The sequence below is a fragment of the Erpetoichthys calabaricus genome, chromosome 6 (assembly GCF_900747795.2).
Source record: "Erpetoichthys calabaricus chromosome 6, fErpCal1.3, whole genome shotgun sequence".
Classification (NCBI taxonomy): Eukaryota; Metazoa; Chordata; class Cladistia; order Polypteriformes; family Polypteridae; genus Erpetoichthys; species Erpetoichthys calabaricus.
In genome coordinates, this window is record NC_041399.2 from 40145738 (window position 1) to 40165809 (window position 20072).

The following is a 20072-nucleotide window of genomic DNA, read 5'->3' on the forward strand; positions in this document are numbered from 1 at the left end:
AGAGCCACCCGCGAAATAAGAAAATCCGCGAAGTAAAAACCATATGTTTATATGGTTATTTTTATATTGTCATGCTTGGGTCACAGATTTGCGCAGAAACACAGGAGGTTGTAGAGAGACAGGAACGTTATTCAAACACTGCAAACAAACATTTGTCTCTTTTTCAAAAGTTTAAACTGTGCTCCATGACAAGACAGAGATGACAGTTCTGTCTCACAATTAAAAGAATGCAAACATATCTTCCTCTTCAAAGGAGTGCGCGTCAGGAGCACAGACTGTCAGAAACAGAGAGTAGAGAAAAGCCAAGCAAAATAACACCTTTTATTGGCTAACTAAAAAGATTACAATATGCAGGCTTTCGAGGCAACTCAGGCCCCTTCTTCAGGCAAGAGAGGAAAGCAAACAAATCAATAGGGCTGTTTGCTTTTAAGTATGCGAAGCACCGCCGGTACAAAGCTGTTGAAGGTGGCAGCTCACACCCCCTCCGTCAGGAGCAGGGAGAGAGAGAGAGAGAGAGCCAGAGAAAAACAAACGGTCAAAAATCAATACGTGCCCTTTGAGTTTTTAAGTATGCGAAGCACCGTGCAGCATGTCGCTTCACGAAGCAGCTGCACACAGAAGGTAGCAACGTAAAGATAATCTTTCAGCATTTTTAGACGAGCGTCCGTATCGTCTAGGTGTGCGAACAGCCCCCCTGCTCACACCCCCTACGTCAGGATCAGAGAAAGTCAGCGCAAGAGAGAGAGAGAGAAATGTAAGTTGGGTAGCTTCTCAGCCATCCACCAATAGCGTCCCTTGTATTAAATCAACTGGGCAAACCAACTGAGGAAGCATGTACCAGAAATTAAAAGACCGATTGTCCTCAGAAATCCGCGAACCAGCAAAAAATCCGCGATATATATTTAAATATGCTTACATATAAAATCCGCGATAGAGTGAAGCCGCGAAAGGCGAAGCGCGATATAGCGAGGGATCACTGTAAATTAAATATACATATAAATAAATATACAAATCTCTAGAGCATCATTTCCCAACCTTTGTGGTCTCACGACCCAGTATTTCACATGCCAGTGTGTTTGCAACAAACTGGTTGGTGAATTTAGCATGATTGTCTCAGAAGGGGAGTGTGGTGGTCCCCCTCAGGAAATCAAGCACAGTCATCAAAGTTGGGTCCCATACAATCACCCCAGAGGCAGAGTGTTAGATGAATCAACTGCCATCATCAATGCTTTTCATCCTTGGTGAATTAAGAAGGGGGTTGGGGAGGTTGTTCATGATTGGCCGCAATCCACCTACAATGCTGATGATGTGAATTGAGGGCAATCAACAGATTGGTCGATGGGGTTTTATCGAGAGTCGGCCACTGCCCACCTGCCATGCTACCGCAGCCCACAGGCTGGGAAACACTGTTTTATTTAATGCAAGTGGCAGTCATCTGTGCATAACATAACTGATTCTCTTCTCAGCTAAAAATAGTTGTTTTTTTTTGTTTGAGGATTTATGTTTACGGTGGCGCAGTGGGCAGCGCTGCTGCCTCGCAGTTGGGAGAGCTGGGGACCTGGGTTCGCTTCCTGGGTCCTCCCTGTGTGGAGTTTGCATGTTCTCCCCGTGTCTGCGTGGGTTTCCTCTGTGCGCTCTGGTTTCCTCCCACAGTCCAAAGACCTGCAGGTTAGGTGGATTGGTGATTCTAAATTGGCCTTAGTGTGTGCTTGGTGTGTGGGTGTGTTTGTGTGTGTCCTGCGGTGGGTTGGCACCCTGCCCGGGATTGGTTCCTGCCTTGTGCCCTATGTTGGCTGGGATTGGCTCCAGCAGATCCCCGTGACCCTGTGTTCGGATTCAGTGGGTTGGACAATGGATGGATGGATGGATAACCATGACATGGACAAGTAAGTTAGGATCATAAATGGAAATATAGATTCCTTATTTACTGAATGTGCAAGTCAATTATTAAATTACCAGCTGAAGATTTTTTAAGCCCTCCCCACTTTGACTATCACACTTGATTCACCGAGGGGGACACCCCATCACCCCTGCTCAGATGATCACTGGCATGTGAAACACTGGGTTGTGACACCACAAAGGTCGGGGAACACTGCAATAAAATATTTAATGAAAGGCAATACCCACAGGTACTATAGAATATATCTGTGCAGTATATAAATCAAAAAGTATCACCTGAATTATTTTACAGTATGCATTGCTTGTGATGTGCTTCTTCTGCCTTAACATACAAGGAGAAAAATTGTAATTAATTTTATCCTAAGAAGGTCCCAGTGGAATAACTGAAATATACTTTTACTTTGATCATCAAATCTACTTAATTTCATTAGAGAGAATGGTGGATAGTAATTGGTACAAATGTACAATATAACAAATATTAATCAATTATCTACAGACATCAGTATTTCATGTACCACTTTGTAGGAATTCCTCTTTGGCAACAAAGAAAACCATTCACATCAGAAACTGGGCTTATTGTCTATTAATCCTACTGCAAGATTAGAAATGGCAACAGAAATATTTTTCCTTCTGTTAAGGCAACACAGTTGAATAAATTATTAGTGACAGATCTCTGCTACCCTATAATAATTACACTTGAGTTATTTAGGTCTTTCTAATTTAAGGAAAATTGATTGTATTGCTAAATTAACAGATAATGTGAAATAAGCCAGTGGCAGGATTGAAACATAGTAAAGCACAACGTACTGCATGAATAATATTCGTTGTCAATTTCTTTTACCCACAACCAATTATTTTTCACAAGAAAAAGAATGTTACTTTTACTTTAAATCATATAAAAAACTACAAAATAACATCTCTAAGGTACATTACTGCATATGAAGTACTTCATCCATGAATTAACTTCCTAAAGCCTTTGTTTTATTTATTGGGCTGTGGGGGGCCTTCACCTTTCCCAATGGCACAGAATCCAAAGTAGAAGCAAAACCTAGACAGGGCTTTTAAATTATATAGCATTTCTATGGTTAACAATAGTAATTCACATTTTATAGACTGTAATTTATGAAAAAGTTTAAGGTGTGTTCTTCCCTTTTTTACAGCTATATGTGGGTATGTAAAAACCTTTAGTAAAATCTGAATATTATAAAAAATCTAATTTGAATGGGGTCAAGTGAAGTGTCTTACTTATTTCTGAAAAAAGTCATTCCTATATTTTCAGTCTGACTCACAGTAACACCGTATTTCCACTGCCGAGTGTGAGGTGCAGGACTGCTCAGATCAATCCATGGAGGGCTGTAGTAGATCCAGAATTTCATTGTAAAGCAGTCTCATAATTAGGGCAGTAATGGCTGTAACAGGATTCACTGTTAATCTGTCTCCTTGTTATTCTGTTTTTGCACTCTATGAATTTAGAATTCTGCAGTCTATGAATTTGTAATTTGTAAGAGGTATGAAGCTTGACAAAACTGTGTATTAACATAGAGAATGGATGGTCTGTGGTTGCATTTACCCTACTGGATTCATTAATATTTTGCCATTTTCATTTTTCTCGAATGCTTGAATAATTTACTTGTAAGTAACAATATATATGTGATTCATTATATCTTGCCATATGGGTTAAGCTGATGTTACAGTACCTCTTCCATTTTCTTTTTCCACAACAGACACAACTTAATAAATAAAATACAAAATGTCAAAAAAACAAAGCAGAAAGTGTAAGGTCATCCACAGTCATCCTTGTGAATTCACGTCTAATTAAACACAACATACAAATGAAAACCTGGGCCCATTGTGGATAGAGACGAGTAGCTGTGGTTAGAGATTTAGGCTGTGTCTTCACTGCCACTACTCCCACTGACTAAACTGGCTTGTTCTTCTGATGGTGTCTGACGTGAGATGGTTTTAAGATGTTTGGGATGTTGTACAGTGGGTTTTTCTATAATAATGGATTAAACTATGTACTTTTCTACAGATGAAATGGTGTTGTATTAATTAATACTGGCCATCGTGGCAGGCTTCATGTTATTATCTTTTTTTTTTTTAATTTTGAGTTTTAATGATTATATAATGTTTTGAATACCTCAAATTATAACAATCAAATTACAATCTGTGTTTAATTTCTACATGTTTCTTGTATTAAGAAGGTATTGTTTAAAAAAAACAAAAAACAACAATCAGCCTCCATTTTAAACAGAAAATCATGTTTTGATATTTCCAGGTCATATTTTTGGAAAGATGTATGTCCTTCTGTTTATGTGTCTATGTGTTTGTGTACTGGTGAAGCATTTTTGGACACAGTAACTGAAGAACAAATGGACTGAATTATATGAAAATGTGAAGACAAGTTACACCCGCTAGTCTGAGGAGCTAGTTTAATTTTGGGTTAATTCCAACTATTCAGATTCAGGTTTTGAAGTTTGATTTTTTAAAGTCCTTACCAAGAACAGCCAAAGCACTGCTCAGAAGTTCCTTAAGTTTACAGTATTTATTTAAGAAAGGCTTAGGTTGGACGGTTTGGAGACAAAGCTAGAAAGGCGAGATTGTGTTGGTTTGGACATGTGCAGAGGAGAGATGCTGGGTATTATGGGAGAAGGATGTTACAGAAAAGAGCTGCCAGGCAAGAGGAAAAGAGGAAGGCCTAAGAGAAGGTTTATGGATGTGGTGAGAGAGGACATGCAAGTGATGGGTGTAACACAACAAGATGTAGAGGACAGAAAGATATGGAAGAAGATGATCCACTGTGGCAACCCCTAACGAGAGCAGCTGAAAGAAGAAGAAGGTGATTTAAGACTTTGAAACGAAGGCCTTTATGAATTACATCATGAATGTGTTCTGGTAAATTCACAATATATATAGTATTTATGTGGTAAATATGGAGAAAGCCACGTGCTGGCCATATCCGATTTTTGATTTTAAATATTGGTATTTCTGTTATGATGGATATGGTGTAGTTAACTGATACTGTATACAGTGCATCCGGAAAGTATTCACAGCGCATCACTTTCTCCACATTTTGTTATGTTACAGCCTTATTCCAAAATGGATTAAATTCATTTTCTTCCTCAGAATTCTACACACAACACCCCATAATGACAACGTGAAAAATTGAGATTTTTGCAAATTTATTAAAAATAAAAAAATTGTGAAAGCACATGTACATAAGTATTCACAGCCTTTGCCATGAAGCTCAAAATTGAGGTCAGGTGCATCCTGTTTCATCTGATCATCCTTGAGATGTTTCTGCAGCTTAATTGGAGTCCACCTGTGGCAAATTCAGTTGATTGGACATGATTTGGAAAGGCACACACCTGTCTATATAAGGTCCCACAGTTGACAGTTCATGTCAGAGCACAAACCAAGCATGAAGTCAAAGGAATTGTCTGTAGACCTCCGAGACAGGATTGTCTTGAGGCACAAATCTGGGGAAGGTTACAGAAAAATGTCTGCTGCTTTGAAGGTCCCAGTGAGCACTGTGGCCTCCATCATCTGTAAGTGGAAGAAGTTTGAAACCACCAGGACTCTTCCTAGAGCTGGCTAGCCATCTAAACTGAGCGATCGGAGGAGAAGGGCCTTAGTCAGGGAGGTGACCAAGAACCCAATGGTCACTCTGTCAGAGCTCCAGAGGTCCTCTGTGGAGAGAGGAGAACCTTCCAGAAGGACAACCATCTCTGCAGCAATCCACCAATCAGGCCTGTATGGTAGAGTGGCCAGACGGAAGCCACTCCTTAGTAAAAGGCACATGGCAGCCCGCCTGGAGTTTTGCCAAAAGGCACCTGAAGGACTCTCAGACCATGAGAAAGAAAATTCTCTGGTCTCATGAGACAAAGATTGAACTCTTTGGCGTGAATGCCAGGCATCACGTTTGGAGGAAACCTGGCACCATCCCTACAGTGAAGCATGGTAGTGGCAGCATCATGCTGTGGGGATGTTTTTCAGCGGCAGGGACTGGGAGACTAGTCAGGATAAAGGGAAAGATGACTGCAGCAATGTACAGAGACATCCTGGATGAAAACCTGCTCCAGAGCGCTCTTGACCTCAGACTGGGGCGACGGTTCATCTTTCAGCAGGACAACGACCCTAAGCACACAGCCAAGATATCAAAGGAGTGGCTTCAGGACAACTCTATGAATGTCCTTGAGTGGCTCAGCCAGAGCCCAGACTTGAATCAGATTGAACATCTCTGGAGAGATCTTAAAATGGCTGTGCACCGACGCTTCCCATCCAACCTGATGGAGCTTGAGAGGTGCTGCAAAGAGGAATGGGCAAAACTGGCCAAGGATAGGTGTGCCAAGCTTGTGGCATCATATTCAAAAAGACTTGAGGCTGTAAATGCTGCCAAAGGTGCATCGACAAAGTATTGAGCAAAGGCTGTGAATACTTATGTACATGTGATTTCTCAGTTTTTTTATTTTTAATAAATTTGCAAAAATCTCAAGTAAACTTTTTTCACGTTGTCATTATGGGGTGTTGTGTGTAGAATTCTAAGGAAAAAAATGAATTTAATCAATTTTGGAATAAGGCTGTAACATAACAAAATGTGGAAAAAGTGATGCGCTGTGAATATTTTCCGGATGCACTGTATGCTACAGTTAATTTATAGTTCATTTTTTAAAATAATTTTGCACATAAATAAAAAACAAGACAATAGCATAGTGCAGGCAAAATAAAGCATTTTAATTCTTACCTGATGATTTTGATGTTAGACTTTGCAAAGGTTTCACTCCTTCTGCTAACCGGTCAACATAAGATTGCTCCAGTACAACTCCAGTGATGGTTTTGCGTGTTCGAAGCTGCTCATGAAGAATACTTGTAGCTTCCTTGAACAACTGTCTTTCAAAATCTATAGCTGATTTCTCTCCTACCAATAAGAATGACATAATCATGAAAAAAAAAGAATTAATTAAATTAAATGTAAATATGCTTCATAAGTATGACATAGTCATGAAAAAACAATTATGATATACTGTATTTTCTACTTACGTTTAACAGTGATAAATATGATAATGTGTATGACGAGACATTGTAGATATATCTAATGTACTATTTCCACTTCACATTAAGGTTCCCAAAACTAAACTCTTGTGTTGTCTAAGTTCAACCTGGGATGATTCTACATCTTTCTTGAAAAAATGTGTTTTTTTATTGAACTTTTACATTTTAAAGTAAAATGGGGAGACAATAAACAAAACTAATTCCAATAAAATGCACATGCAATCACCAAATTAATCATTTAATGAAATCCTACTAATAAAACCACATAAACAATACGCTTTCCTGTCCACATTCTCTTATATCTCTTATATGGTTATTGATATTTACCAGAGCTAAATTTCGTAAGCACAATTACTGCATTTTAGTCTTTATCCTTCTTTGAGGAAATTATACTATTTAAATACATTTTGCTATACCTCCATGGAAGTAAAACTTACACAAGAGTATTGTATATTAAAATAAACTGTCTCATTATCGCTTTGATTTAAAATCTAGAGTAACAGTATGCGAGTTGTATTATACTTTTACAATAAGCAACATAAAGCAAATTGTTTCATTTTCTGGAGCCAATTTCAAAATTTTCACGGGTTCTTGGATTAATCACGCAATCTAACATGTATAGATTTGGTTCATCCTATTAATTGAAAAGTATTGATTTGTCATTGTATATTTAATTACATGGATTAAAATTATTATGAAATATTGAACCACTGATTTAAAAGTTATGCTACAGTAGGCATATTGTCTTTCATTAATCTTTTCTGCACTGAAACAGACATTAAATCTAATACACAGTCCAGTGATTAGTACAGTTTGTTTTTGATTATTTTTAAACTCATCTTGATTACTCATTTTTGACTTTCCAAGCTGGTAGAAACACATTTCTAAAAGTTTTTTCAACACCAACAACAAACAAACTTTAGTTTATGTATTTTCAATGTTCTGCTCTCTTATTTGTAACATGTTGCTTATTTCTACAATTTTTCCAGCTTAGAGGCTTTAATGAATTGCCCGCTTTATAATTCATCTGCCAAAATAGGTGGAAGAATAAAAGGTACATCTTTAGAGTTTTAAATAAAAATGCATTTAGAAGATGTCACAATTACAATATGGCTACTTACTGTATAAAGATGTGTAAAGCTTACCCTGTTTCTCCCAAAATTCTAAACTTGCCTCCTGAAATGAGGCTAAGATCAAATATTTCAGAGTCCCACTCCTCTGATGTGACAAGCAGCACAGCGTGACAGAAATCCAAGGCTCCCTCTTCCAACAACAGTGACTAATAAGTTTCTATAGATAGTAATATATGGTAATTACTGTAAATACCCCTAGTAAGGCTGTCAAAGGATAGGATTAAAAATGGAGAGAAACAATAAGACATGAGACATTTAGAAAATCTCAGAGAAAGAAAAAAAGAAAAATAAGAAAAATAATACTAGTAATAAAAACAAATAGCACAGTAGCACAGTGGTAGCATTGCTGCCTCGCATCAAGGAAACTGGGATTCACATCCTGGGTGCTCCCTATGTGAAGTCTGCATGTTCTCCCCATGGGTTATCTCCCACAGTCTAAAGACTTGCAGGTTAGGTGAACTGGCATTGTTAAACTGACCCTAGTGTGTGTGTGTGTGTGTGTGTGTGTTCTCCCTGTGATGAACTGGCACCCTGTCCAGGTGTTCTTCTAGCCTTGCACCCAATGGCTGCTGGGATAGGCTCCAGCTACCCCACAGCCCTGTCCTGGATAAGCGAATTAGGAAAATGGATGGATAATAGCAACAGAAATGCTATTTATAACAAAAGCTGACAATATTAAAAGAGAAGAAAAATCAATAGCAAAACAGAAATAATAAATAACTAAGTATAACCAAAGAAAATGAAATATATAATCATAAAAAATATATAAATATAATTAAAACAAACTAACTTATGGCACTGGGCGGCACGGTGGCGCAGTGGGTAGCGCTGCTGCCTCGCAGTTGGGAGACCTGGGGACCCGGGTTTGCTTCCCGGGCCCTCCCTGCGTGGAGTTTGCATGTTCTCCCCGTGTCTGCGTGGGTTTCCTCCGGGCACTCCGGTTTCCTCCCACGGTCCAAAGACATGCTGGTTAGGTGGATTGGCGATTCTAAATTGGCCCTAGTGTGTGCTTGGTGTGTGGGTGTGTTTGTGTGTGTCCTGCGGTGGGTTGGCACCCTGCCCGGGATTGGTTCCTGCCTTGTGCCCTGTGTTGGCTGGGATTGGCTCCAGCAGACCCCCGTGACCCTGTGTTCGGATTCAGCGGGTTGGAAAATGGATGGATAACTTATGGCACAGTGCTTGGAGTTGAAGTAAAATATACTAAAACCAGTAATGGTGCACTGCACGATAACGTGCAGTGAACACACTTGACTTGAGCATTCCTAGTTTTCATACTCTTTCTCTGTACGTTTAGCATTCATTTGCTCAGAGGTTGATGTGCTTGCTGCTTCCTGAGCAGCTCTTCTTTTCTCCACCCTAGCGGCCCACTTCTTCTCTTCTTTTGTCGGCATTTTTTCGCGTTAAAACTGATTAAGTCAGTGTTTGCGTTGTAATTACTTAGTATGTTTTCTTTTATTTTCCACTTAAGCTGGCACTTGTCTTCAATCAGCCTCAAGAATGATCTAAGATATGAAGAGGTAGGGCAAGTGACGGCAAAGTTGGTAGGGAATGAGAACGGCGCCCGTATGCATGCACCACATGGCTGCCTTGCTGGCTGCTGCCGAGAGTTGAATCTACAATAAAATAAGAATAAAAAGAGGAATAACCTTGGAGGTCAACCATCACCATCAGTGAAAGCGGATAGTAGACGTCATGTAGTATAAGTGTATCAAATTTCAGGTTTGTAGGTCAAACGGTTTGCAAGCTACAGGTAATTTAAAATCCTGGACAGACAAACGAACAGCCACAGTAGCATATTTATATATATATATATATATATATATATATATATATATATATATATATATATATATATATATATATATATATATATATAGATAGATAACCTACATCCTGTCACACATGGGTGCCTTAGATCACCTTTCAGACTCTGCTGATACTTGTAATACTACACTGGGGTGAGAGGGAGGTGCTGTCACTAACAATATTATCTTCTTTTTCCTCCACAGCACCAAGAAGATGCCCAACAATGCAACTGGGACACACCCGCGATATCCTGAGAAGCCCACCCCTTCTAGTCAGGCCATACAAATTTGGACATCCCAAGAAGGAATAGCAGCCTTTAGGACATCCAACCCTTTAAACGAAGGGCGTCTCTACCCCTGACCTGACCTTTCAGTTGAGAAGCCATGTTGGCCTTACAGGCACTTATTACACCCTTTTTCTGTTGTTGTGCACCCAAGCGTTAAGTTCTGTTTTTTGGTCTCTTACATTAAGGTCCGGGTCGTCCGCCAACTTTTCCTGTCCCCTGACAGTTCCTAAGCAGTCATGATAGTGTACTGCTTGAACTTAAAAAGCACTTAACTCATAAACCTTCCAATTCTGTTTTCAAAAATTAAAGTTAGGTTACAAAAATTAATGAAAGCGCCCTGTTATGATGATGATGCTAAGCAATATACAAACGAAATAGAAGTAGATAAAGTAGTTAAACTACTGTAGCACTTAAGTAATAAAATTCATATTAATTATATTGAATACATCCAAATATGATAGTATTATTTAAAAAAAAAAACAAACTGCAAAAGAATTAGCAGCGTTGTTTCTCATAAAACCTTTATTAGCTGAAGTCTATTGCAGCCTGTTAATTTGCATTCTCTGTTTGAAATGTAGCAGGAATCCTTTTCTTTTTCTTTTTTTTAATTTGCAGTGGTTTCAATTTGGCCTGAGAAAGCAGATCGTATCTTATACCTGCTACATGTGACTTTTGTGGTAATTAACCCTCTTTTCAGCAGGAGTTGACAAAATATGAATCTGTTTCGAAAAGAACCTCTCCCTCACATCTGGTGTGTAATAGCACATTTTCTTTCTCTCAGAGAGCTTCTGCTAGGTGATATTGTTTTTCAGTGTGGTATTTTCTCATCAACAACTTTGTTCATGTCAGCATACATCACCTGAATTTATTTCCATTTTTGATTGCCGTTGCTCAGTAAAGAAGATTCTAAGCTTCAACGGCAGCTTAGTGTATTGGAGTTTTCTCTATGAATTTCTGATTTGCACTTCATTCCTTATTCTGCGTTAATCATGTGTTTCATTTGTTTCATCTTACTTCTGAACAGAATTTTTTTTAAAATATTGTATTGTTTTCTATTTTTAGGCTGTGAATGTGGGGTGTTTACTAGTAACATGGAGCACATCTATGCAGCTTGTGACGGCAGCACAATTGTACACTCTTAAAAATAATGGTTCCTCTTTAATGGCATATTATGGTTCTTTGCGGGGTTGCATTGTTCCTCATCTAACTATTGCATGAGTAAGCACCATTTAGTTCTGAGGGTTTTTTGCATATGAATGTGGTTCTTTGTGCTTTGAAAAACTTCCTAATATGTAGAGAACAAACTGAAATCTTTAATGTATGGTAGGCTACCTAGCAGGAAACTAACATTAAGAAAACCTGGACTTGTCCTCTGTTACTGGCTACATATGCAGCAAGAGTCCTTTTCAAACCATGAGTCATTGGTATTACACAAACCTGTGGCCATCTATTCATAGTTATTTACTGTACTGTATGGAGCCCGTTACAGATCTAAATAAATAAAAGTTCTTTCTGGAGCCTTCACATGGATGAGTCTTTTGGGAACCAAAAATGATTCCCCTATGGCATTGTGCTGAAGAACCACTTAGTCAGATTTACTTTTAAAATGTACTTTAAAAGAAGGTGGCACTGTATTAGAAATCATTTTGTTCCAACACTCAAGAATACTTTCCTGCACCACTGAGTGACAGGTGACACCCCATATGCCACTCTTAACCACAACATATGTACTGAAAAGAACAGCTTTATTAAAATGAGATATTTTGCAAAATCTATACAAGTGGGGAATAAATAGTGAGAGAATTCAAAGTAACAGAACAAACAGACTGAAAGTAAATCTCCTACACACCTCTGGATATTGCGTTGCGCTGACCCCATTTGAGATCGACTCTTTGGCAACCCTACACTTCAGACTTCACGCTTAAGCATCCCTGATAAGGGACTGGCCGTTATGCCCCATCTGACTTCCACTTCAAAATCTTTCTAAAGTCCTGTGGTCTGTTATGCAGAGCTTCCTCTGGCTGTCTAGGCCTTCTTGTGTCTCTGAGTTTCGGTAAAGAGGCCAAGAGGAATGTTATAACCATCTCCCACTAAAGTCTCAGGCACTCTACGGGTATCTGCTGGCCTGCACTGCACTTCCAACATGTCCTCTTGTAATGAAAATGAATCATCCTGGATTGTTTAGCCATCCTACAGGGACCGCTAATGGCTGTTGTCTCACATTACAATTACAATGTGTCTCCTTATTACTAAAAACAGATTATAGAGGGTCTGACATATCCTTTCCTCTCACACCCAACCCCCCGTTTCCTTCCCAATTTCTCCTTGCCAGACCAACACCTGGACGCACCTATCTGACAATTGGAATTTTCTGACACTAGTGTTAATATTGTTTCTAAACCCATTCAGACTCCATTTAACAAATGCTATTTCAGATTTATGGTCTCCACTTTCTGGGACTCTCTTTCTTATTCTGCTTTTGAGGCTTTGACCTGTGTCAAGGATCAAATGCAGATTAAGACCTACCTGCTCCCTTTAGCTTTTTAGTTGTTGTCCCATGAAGTATCAACAGCTTATGACCATAATTTATACTACACAGTGCACATCTGGCCTGTTAGCCTTGACAGCTTTACTAACAATCAGTGTACTTTGTGCTGTTAGTTGGTGCTTTGCCTTCAGGTTACATTCCTGTAGCTGGTGCCTAATTTGTTTAGCGTCTTTTAGGACATGCTGATCAAAAGCTCCTCTGGGTTTTTGTCTTTGCTGACTTTTTTTGTATTTGCGGCATTTTTATTCTACTGCTCAAGTTGCATAAGTAATACTTTATTTATTGTAACCATATTTTCTCACTAACACACCTACAATGTTTTTGCATAAAATTAAATAAATTTCTCAACAGATTTACTAAAAGAAGAAATGCGTGCTTTTTGGTGGCCTGTTACAGTATGTCCCGCAAAATTTCACATTTTCAAGCTAATTTTATATGCGTGGGAATTTTGCCAACGTTTCTTGGGAGGGTACGAGATTTTGAGATAGCACTGGCAGCCTTGTGTATGGAAAGGGAGGACCTCGACCTACAAAATGTCCTTTGTTATGAATTAGATAGATAGATAGATAGATAGATAGATAGATAGATAGATAGATAGATAGATAGATAGATAGATAGATAGATAGATAGATAGATAGATAGATAGATAGATAGATAGATAGATAGATAGATAGATAGTGTAACAAAGGCGCTATATAGGCACCCGACCTGACACAGATAGACACAGAGACACATATAAAACTAATACAGGCTTTTATTTTCTTCACCCGTGGGCGCACGTCTTCCCCGTGACCCACAGGCAATACAGTGTCCATAAAGCACAATTACCACACAACACTCTTCTCTTCCTTTACCACCACTCCTCCTCAAACTTCGTCTCCTTCCTCCCAACTCTGGCTCCTCGAGTGGTGGTGGCTGGCCCTTTTTATATTCCACCCGGAAGCGTTCCAGGTGCTTGACCACCTGGTCCTAATTGCCCTTCCAGGTTGGGCTGAAGATACGTCCAGCTGGGCTGCTGACTCCATGCCGCTCCCCCTAGCGGCCATCCAAGCTCCCAACCAGGTTGTGGAGGACTTCATCTCCCATGGAGCCATGCGAGAGGTTGGGGGATCACTGTCTGCCAGGGAGACTGCCACCAAGCGTCCCGGGGGAGGTATTGAGCTGCCCATGTTTGCTCCCCCGGAACAGATGCAGAAGGGGCTTCCCTGCCGGGCATGGGACCCGGCTGTCCGCCACAATAGATAGATAGATAGATAATCTATAGAGTAGATACTGTTTAGTGGATGCAGTGGATTCTCCATGATTGACAGGAGCCTGCTCAGCGCCTGTCACTCTGCCACAGATGTCAAACTGTCCAAGTCCGTGCCTATAATAGAACCTGCCTTCCTCACCAGTTTGTCCAGGCGCGAGGCATCCTTCTTCTTTATGCTGTCTCCACAGAACACCACTGCGTAGAAGAGGGCGCTCGCCACAACCATCTGATAGAACATCTGCAGCATCTTATTACAGATGTTGAAGGATGCCAGCCTTCTAAGGAAGTATAGTCGGCTCTGTCTTCTCTTGCACAGAGCATCAGTATTGGCAGTCCAGTCCAGTTTATCATCCAGCTGCACTCCCAGGTATTTATAGGTCTGCACCCTCTGCACACAGTCACCTCTGATGATCACGGGGTCCATGAGGGGCCTGGGCCTCCTAAAATCCACCACCAGCTCCTTGGTTTTGCTGGTGTTCAGGTGTAGGTGGTTTGAGTGCACCATTTAACAAAGTCCTTGATGAGGTTCCTATACTCCTCCTACTGCCTTCTCCTGATGCAGCCCACGATAGCTGTGTCGTCAACAAACTTTTGCACGTGGCAGGGCAGTTGTATTGGAAGTCCGATGTATATAGGCTGAACAGGAATGGAGAAAGCACAGTCCCCTGCGGCACTCCTGTGCTGCTGACCACAATGTCAGACCTGCAGTTCCCGAGACGCACATACTGAGGTCTGTCTATAAGATAGTCCACGATCCATGCTACCAGGTATGAATCTACTCCCATCTCCATCAGCTTGTCCCTAAGGAGCAGAGGTTGGATGGTGCTGAAGACATTCACTGCAGCATTCAAAATGAAGAATTCTGTCTTTGAACAACTCAAGTGTGGAACCTCCTACTTGTATTTATAAACATCATGCGGTTATCAACTTGTCTTCTCTAACTTTGTTAACAATTCTGCGTCTAAGTTTTGGTGATAGTATGCTTTTGGTTGCCAATTTCTGGATAGTCTCCTTTTGACATAATTCACTGGTTAATATTTCAGTTTTGGCAGCAGTTTCTCTAATGTTTGGGATTGTTACTTGCTGTGATTTCTTAAAAAAATGTGAATCTCATGATCCAGTTTAAATCATCCTAGCGACAAGCCACATTCCTTCCTGCCAACAGGCAATTCCAGAGGGCTTGCTTGAACTGCTGCAGTCCACCAGATCTCTTGGTAACTGGCCTTATATCAGTCTTACGGATTCACAACCCTAAAGGCATAGGAAGATTACACTGTGTTAAAGAATTGAGTGAGAACTGCACAACACGGTGACCGACACGTGAGCTTCCCATCTTGTCAGATTTGTTTTGCAACTGTCGAAAGCAAAGGCAGAATATAAGGAGTGACTCGGGAGCCTGGCCTCCCCAACAGATGCTCTATGTTACTAAAGTAAGTATGTTAATAATCAACAAAAGCAATAACTACTGTAAATCCATCCCACTCTAAACAGCTCTCTCTTGCAAATTGCCTATCTTAAAAAAACAAAGAATCAGTTTTGTACAAGTTTAATAACAGATTAGTTCATTATTTGAAGTTTAGTTTGAGAGAAGCCACTTGAACTTGCATATTTCGTATTCTGCATTTCCCTCTTTTCTATTTCAGATAATGGCTCCTCTTGGCAAACTGATTCTCAGTAGTCAGTCTGTGGTACCGATAGGACTGCCAATTTGTGAGAGGGTACCTGCGGCTTAAGCCAAAATGAGCCTGTGCAAACCTCAATTGCACATCACACTCACCACTGAAACTAAATCCTCTTTAATAAAATCCCTGTGTGCGTCCAGGAGTGCGTGTGTGTGTGTCTTCTGGTGAAGTGCGCATGCGCAGGGCACAGTGCGATGCACGATATTACTGTCAAAGAAAATTACAAGCATTTTATGGAAATACAAACCAGTATTACTGCGAGAAGAAATTAAAGGTACACAATACAGTGACGCATATTACAGCCACATATAAGCCAGTATTACTGTCAGAAAAAATTAAAGGCATATTACTGACGCGCACGCCTGTATTACCGCCAGAGAAAATTAAAGGTATATTACGGACGTACAAGCCAGCGGACGTACAAGACAGTATTACTGTCACAGAAAATTAAAGACACACAATACACGGTGGCAGCCCACGAAGAACGGTCAGCTCAGCAACTAAACATCAACAAAAGAAAGGCTGAAAGACAAAGAAAAATACGACCAACAAACAGAATGAGGTCAAAGTCCCTTGCCATTTAATATAGACTGTTCCTACTAATGTTTATGCACTACTGTTCTAGCGCCCGTTATTGTAACGGGCTTAATGACTAGTATTTAATAAACAAAAATGTGTCATTAATTTAGCAAATATAAAATTAAAAACGCTCAAACTTTCAAAACAGTTAACCCAATCCCAGAACGCACCTGAATGTTACACCTTACATACATTTTTTTAACTTGCTTCAAAAAGAAGAAAGTGCTGATTTTGCCATAATTATAACAAGCAGCCAAAACTAACACAAAAAAATGCATTTCAATATCATTAATGGTACTTGTTTAATTTGTTTGTAACTTTAAAGTTTTAAACACGATAATGTAAGTGACAATTAATATATATTGAAATTTATATTGCAAACAATGCATGCAACTTGGTGTATGATGCGGATACAGTGGATTTAAAAAGTATTTAGATCCCTTCTCTTTTTTACATTTTGCTATCACTTAAATCACTCAAATGAATTTTTCCTCAAATTAAGTAACACTGACTACTTCAGAATTACAAAACAAAAAGCGGATTATTAAAATATTTTGCAAATTTATTGAAAATAAAAAACTGAAATTTCACATTGATACAGCTACTTGGACCTTTGCTATGACACTTGAAAGTTGTCCCTGCACTTTCCCATTCTATTGATCATTGTTGAGATGTTTCTGCACCTTGTTTGGAGTCCACCTGATCAATTCAATTGATTGCACATGATTAGGAAAGGCACACGCCTCTCCATATGAGGTGCTACAGATGACAATGTGAATCAGAACAAAAAAACATGCAGTCAAAGGGACTGCAGCAGAGCTTAGAGACAGGATTGTGTTGAGACACAGACCTGAGGAAGGCTGCAGAAAGTTCCCTGAGGTCTTGAAGATTCCCAACAACAGTTACTTTCACAATTCTTAAATAGAATAAAGCTTGAATCAACCACCTGGCCAAACTAAGCAATCACGAGAGAATGGCCATGATCAGAGAGGTGGGTTTTATGACGGAGTGGCCAGACAGAAGTCTCTCCTCAGTAAATAACATGTGAAAGCTTGCTTGCAGTTTGCAAAAAAGGCACCTAAAGGACTATCAGTCTATGAGAAACAAAAGTCTGATGAAACCATGATTAGCATCATGTTTGGAGGAAATCAGGCACCACTCATGACGGGTGCAATATGATTCCATCAAAGCAGCATGGAGATGGTAACATCTTGTGATGGGTTTGTTTTTCAACAGAAGGGAAAGGAAGACTAGAAGTGCTTGAGGGAAAGCTGACCCAAGCAAAAGTACAGAGATATCCTTAATGAAAAGCTGTTCCAGAGTGCTGTGGAGCTCAGACTAGGCCAAAGGTTCACTTTATAACAGAGCAATGAACCTCAGCACAATGCAAAGGCAACAGAGAAGTGGCTTAGGGACAACTCTGGGAAATGTCCTTGAGCTGCACAGCCACAACCTGGAGTTGAACCCAATCAAACATTCCTAGATAGAACTAGAAATAGCTGTACACCAACAGTCTCCAGCCAACCTGTCAGAACTTGAGATGTTCTGTAGAGAATGACAGAAAATCATCAAATTGAGGTGTGCAAAGCTTGAAAAACGTCAAGGGGTCGGAATATTTTATGAATCCACTGTATGTAACAGTACAGTTGTAGCTCTAAAACAATTAAAACTTTTTTTTATGGTTCTTCTGTGGCATCGGCCTAAATATCAAACTCTGCACTTTGTTAAAAGTATATCTACCGTACATCAATGAAGGACATCGTAAGGTGTACACCCAATGTCTTCAAAAGTTTCATTTATCTTTTGTTTAGAACTGCCTTGTAGCAAATAGAAAACTTCACAGAATGATTTGGCTTTTGGATCATGGTTCAGTTTATATCTTAGATCATAAGGAGAACAGAACTGATTTTTTAATTTAGGAAAAAACATATATTAACTACTCACATTCAAAGTAACTGAATGAAAAAGAAATAAACAGTAAATTTGTAACTATTTTCAGATTTTCAGGTTTTTTAGAAAAATTAAAGAGACGTTTTTCAAACAGGCTTAAAACAGAAATAGTCTTCTGAAGGTAGTTTCAACACAGCAGTGAATTGTAGTTAAAAATAACTTCTTAATAACTGTCACTTGACTAAATATATACTAGTCTTTATTTTTTGTTTCATTAAAAAGTGTATCAGTTACATTGTTACTGCCTCAGCTTATGGCTTGAAATAAGACAAGCAGCTTTTTAACTACTCCCGACACACTGCATGCATAGGGAAATTTGCTGTTTGAAAGACCATTTCAGACAAGTATTGCACAATAATAGCTATTGCTTTGCTGCATGCGAAGACTAATGTTTCAGTGTGCTGTTCCCAAGTATTGAAGTAATGTAGATAGCATTATGGAAATGACATTGAACACCCCATCTAATCAAAATGATTCATGTCAAGCACTGAAGAAAAAGCAAGTGGTTTTATTTTAAGTGCTTTATAGCGTATTTCATGCACTGACAGTAGAATAGCACTATAGTAGTACTATGCAACACCCATTTTTTGCTGAAATGGAGGTCAGGTTATACCAACAACTCATCTACTGTAATAAACAGGCTATTAGATTCTTCTCCATTTCTATACCAGTTAAAAAATACTGCGCAATTAAAACCTCACAGACAGGATTTATCCAGCACGTGTTAGAGTTTATTTTTTGCCGGGATCATCATAGCCACAGCCAGTAAAGGTATTTTATAAGAAAACGTACATTGTGTGCTCCCTTACATTATTCCTTAATTTATTTTTCTTGCCCACAGATATAAGATAATTCTAATAAGGAAGCAACTCAGGATGTGACACAGATGTGTTATTTTAAATAATGAATAATCCTATTCTGTTATCACCATCTGAATAACAAATGTAACATCGGCTAGGGAGTATTACAGAACCTTCCAGTAGGTTTTGAATGTTCAGAATTAGTAATTAGCTCTTTTCACAAAATTCAGAAGTGACGCATAGACAGGTAAATCTAGTTCCTGTTAGTTAGTCAGCAATGGAGTGTCATGTTTATTACAGTTCTCTATTTTCTACTTCCAAGAATCGATTTTTGCAATGTAGAAAGTATTGCTGAAAAGTATGAAAACTGGACAAAGGCATTCAGATTTTCACAGAGGAATTCCTGTATAATTACTAAGATAAGATTGTTAAATTTCTTATGTCAGTATGTTCACAGTTTCATCTAACCTATAGTTTTATATTTAACGTTGACTTATTCCGTTACTACAAATGTCAAGATATTGTAATCTACCGTATTATAAAACATTAAGGTCTGTGTATCCAGTTTCTCAGAGCAATCTGATTGGTCAGTTTGTTTTTGGAGAGGTGATGAAAGGGGAAGCGAGAGTATGAGACGCAGAGGGAGTCGGCTTAAAAGACAGCATGTATAAAACAAGTCAGGAAGTGAGAAAGGTGCCTCACAAATAATGAAAGAGTATGAGATGTAGGCTTTACAGGAGCACCAGTGAAGAGGAGTTCACACACACACGAGTACGGATGAAGGGTGCTGAAGATACACATAAGGCAAGAGACAGCAAATACAGTATTTTACCTCTCTGTGACAGGTACTGTGGCTAGTATAGAATAAACTAGGTAAACAAGCTGTAATCCTATGTAAATTTTACACACGCTATCTTCACATTATTTTCAAAAGCTTCTTCATGTTTGTTGTATGTGCCTTATTGAGTTTCTGCCTTAAAACATACAGACATACAGCATTTAAACTTATCGTTCACTACTAGGCAGAATAAAAGTTAATTTAATAACATTGCAATTACAGAAAGTTACATGTGTTAACCAGGAGT

General features: G+C 39.2%; 1 protein-coding gene across 1 annotated transcript in view; it reads right to left on the bottom strand.

The window, feature by feature from the left end:
• LOC127528469 (uncharacterized) overlaps positions 1 to 20072 on the bottom strand; it is a 209043-nt gene that overhangs the window by 60562 nt on the left and 128409 nt on the right. Inside the window, exon 5 of the mRNA XM_051929355.1 lies at positions 6644 to 6817. Coding sequence (XP_051785315.1) covers positions 6644 to 6817 — 174 coding nt within the window. The remainder of the gene's footprint in view (positions 1 to 6643; positions 6818 to 20072) is intronic.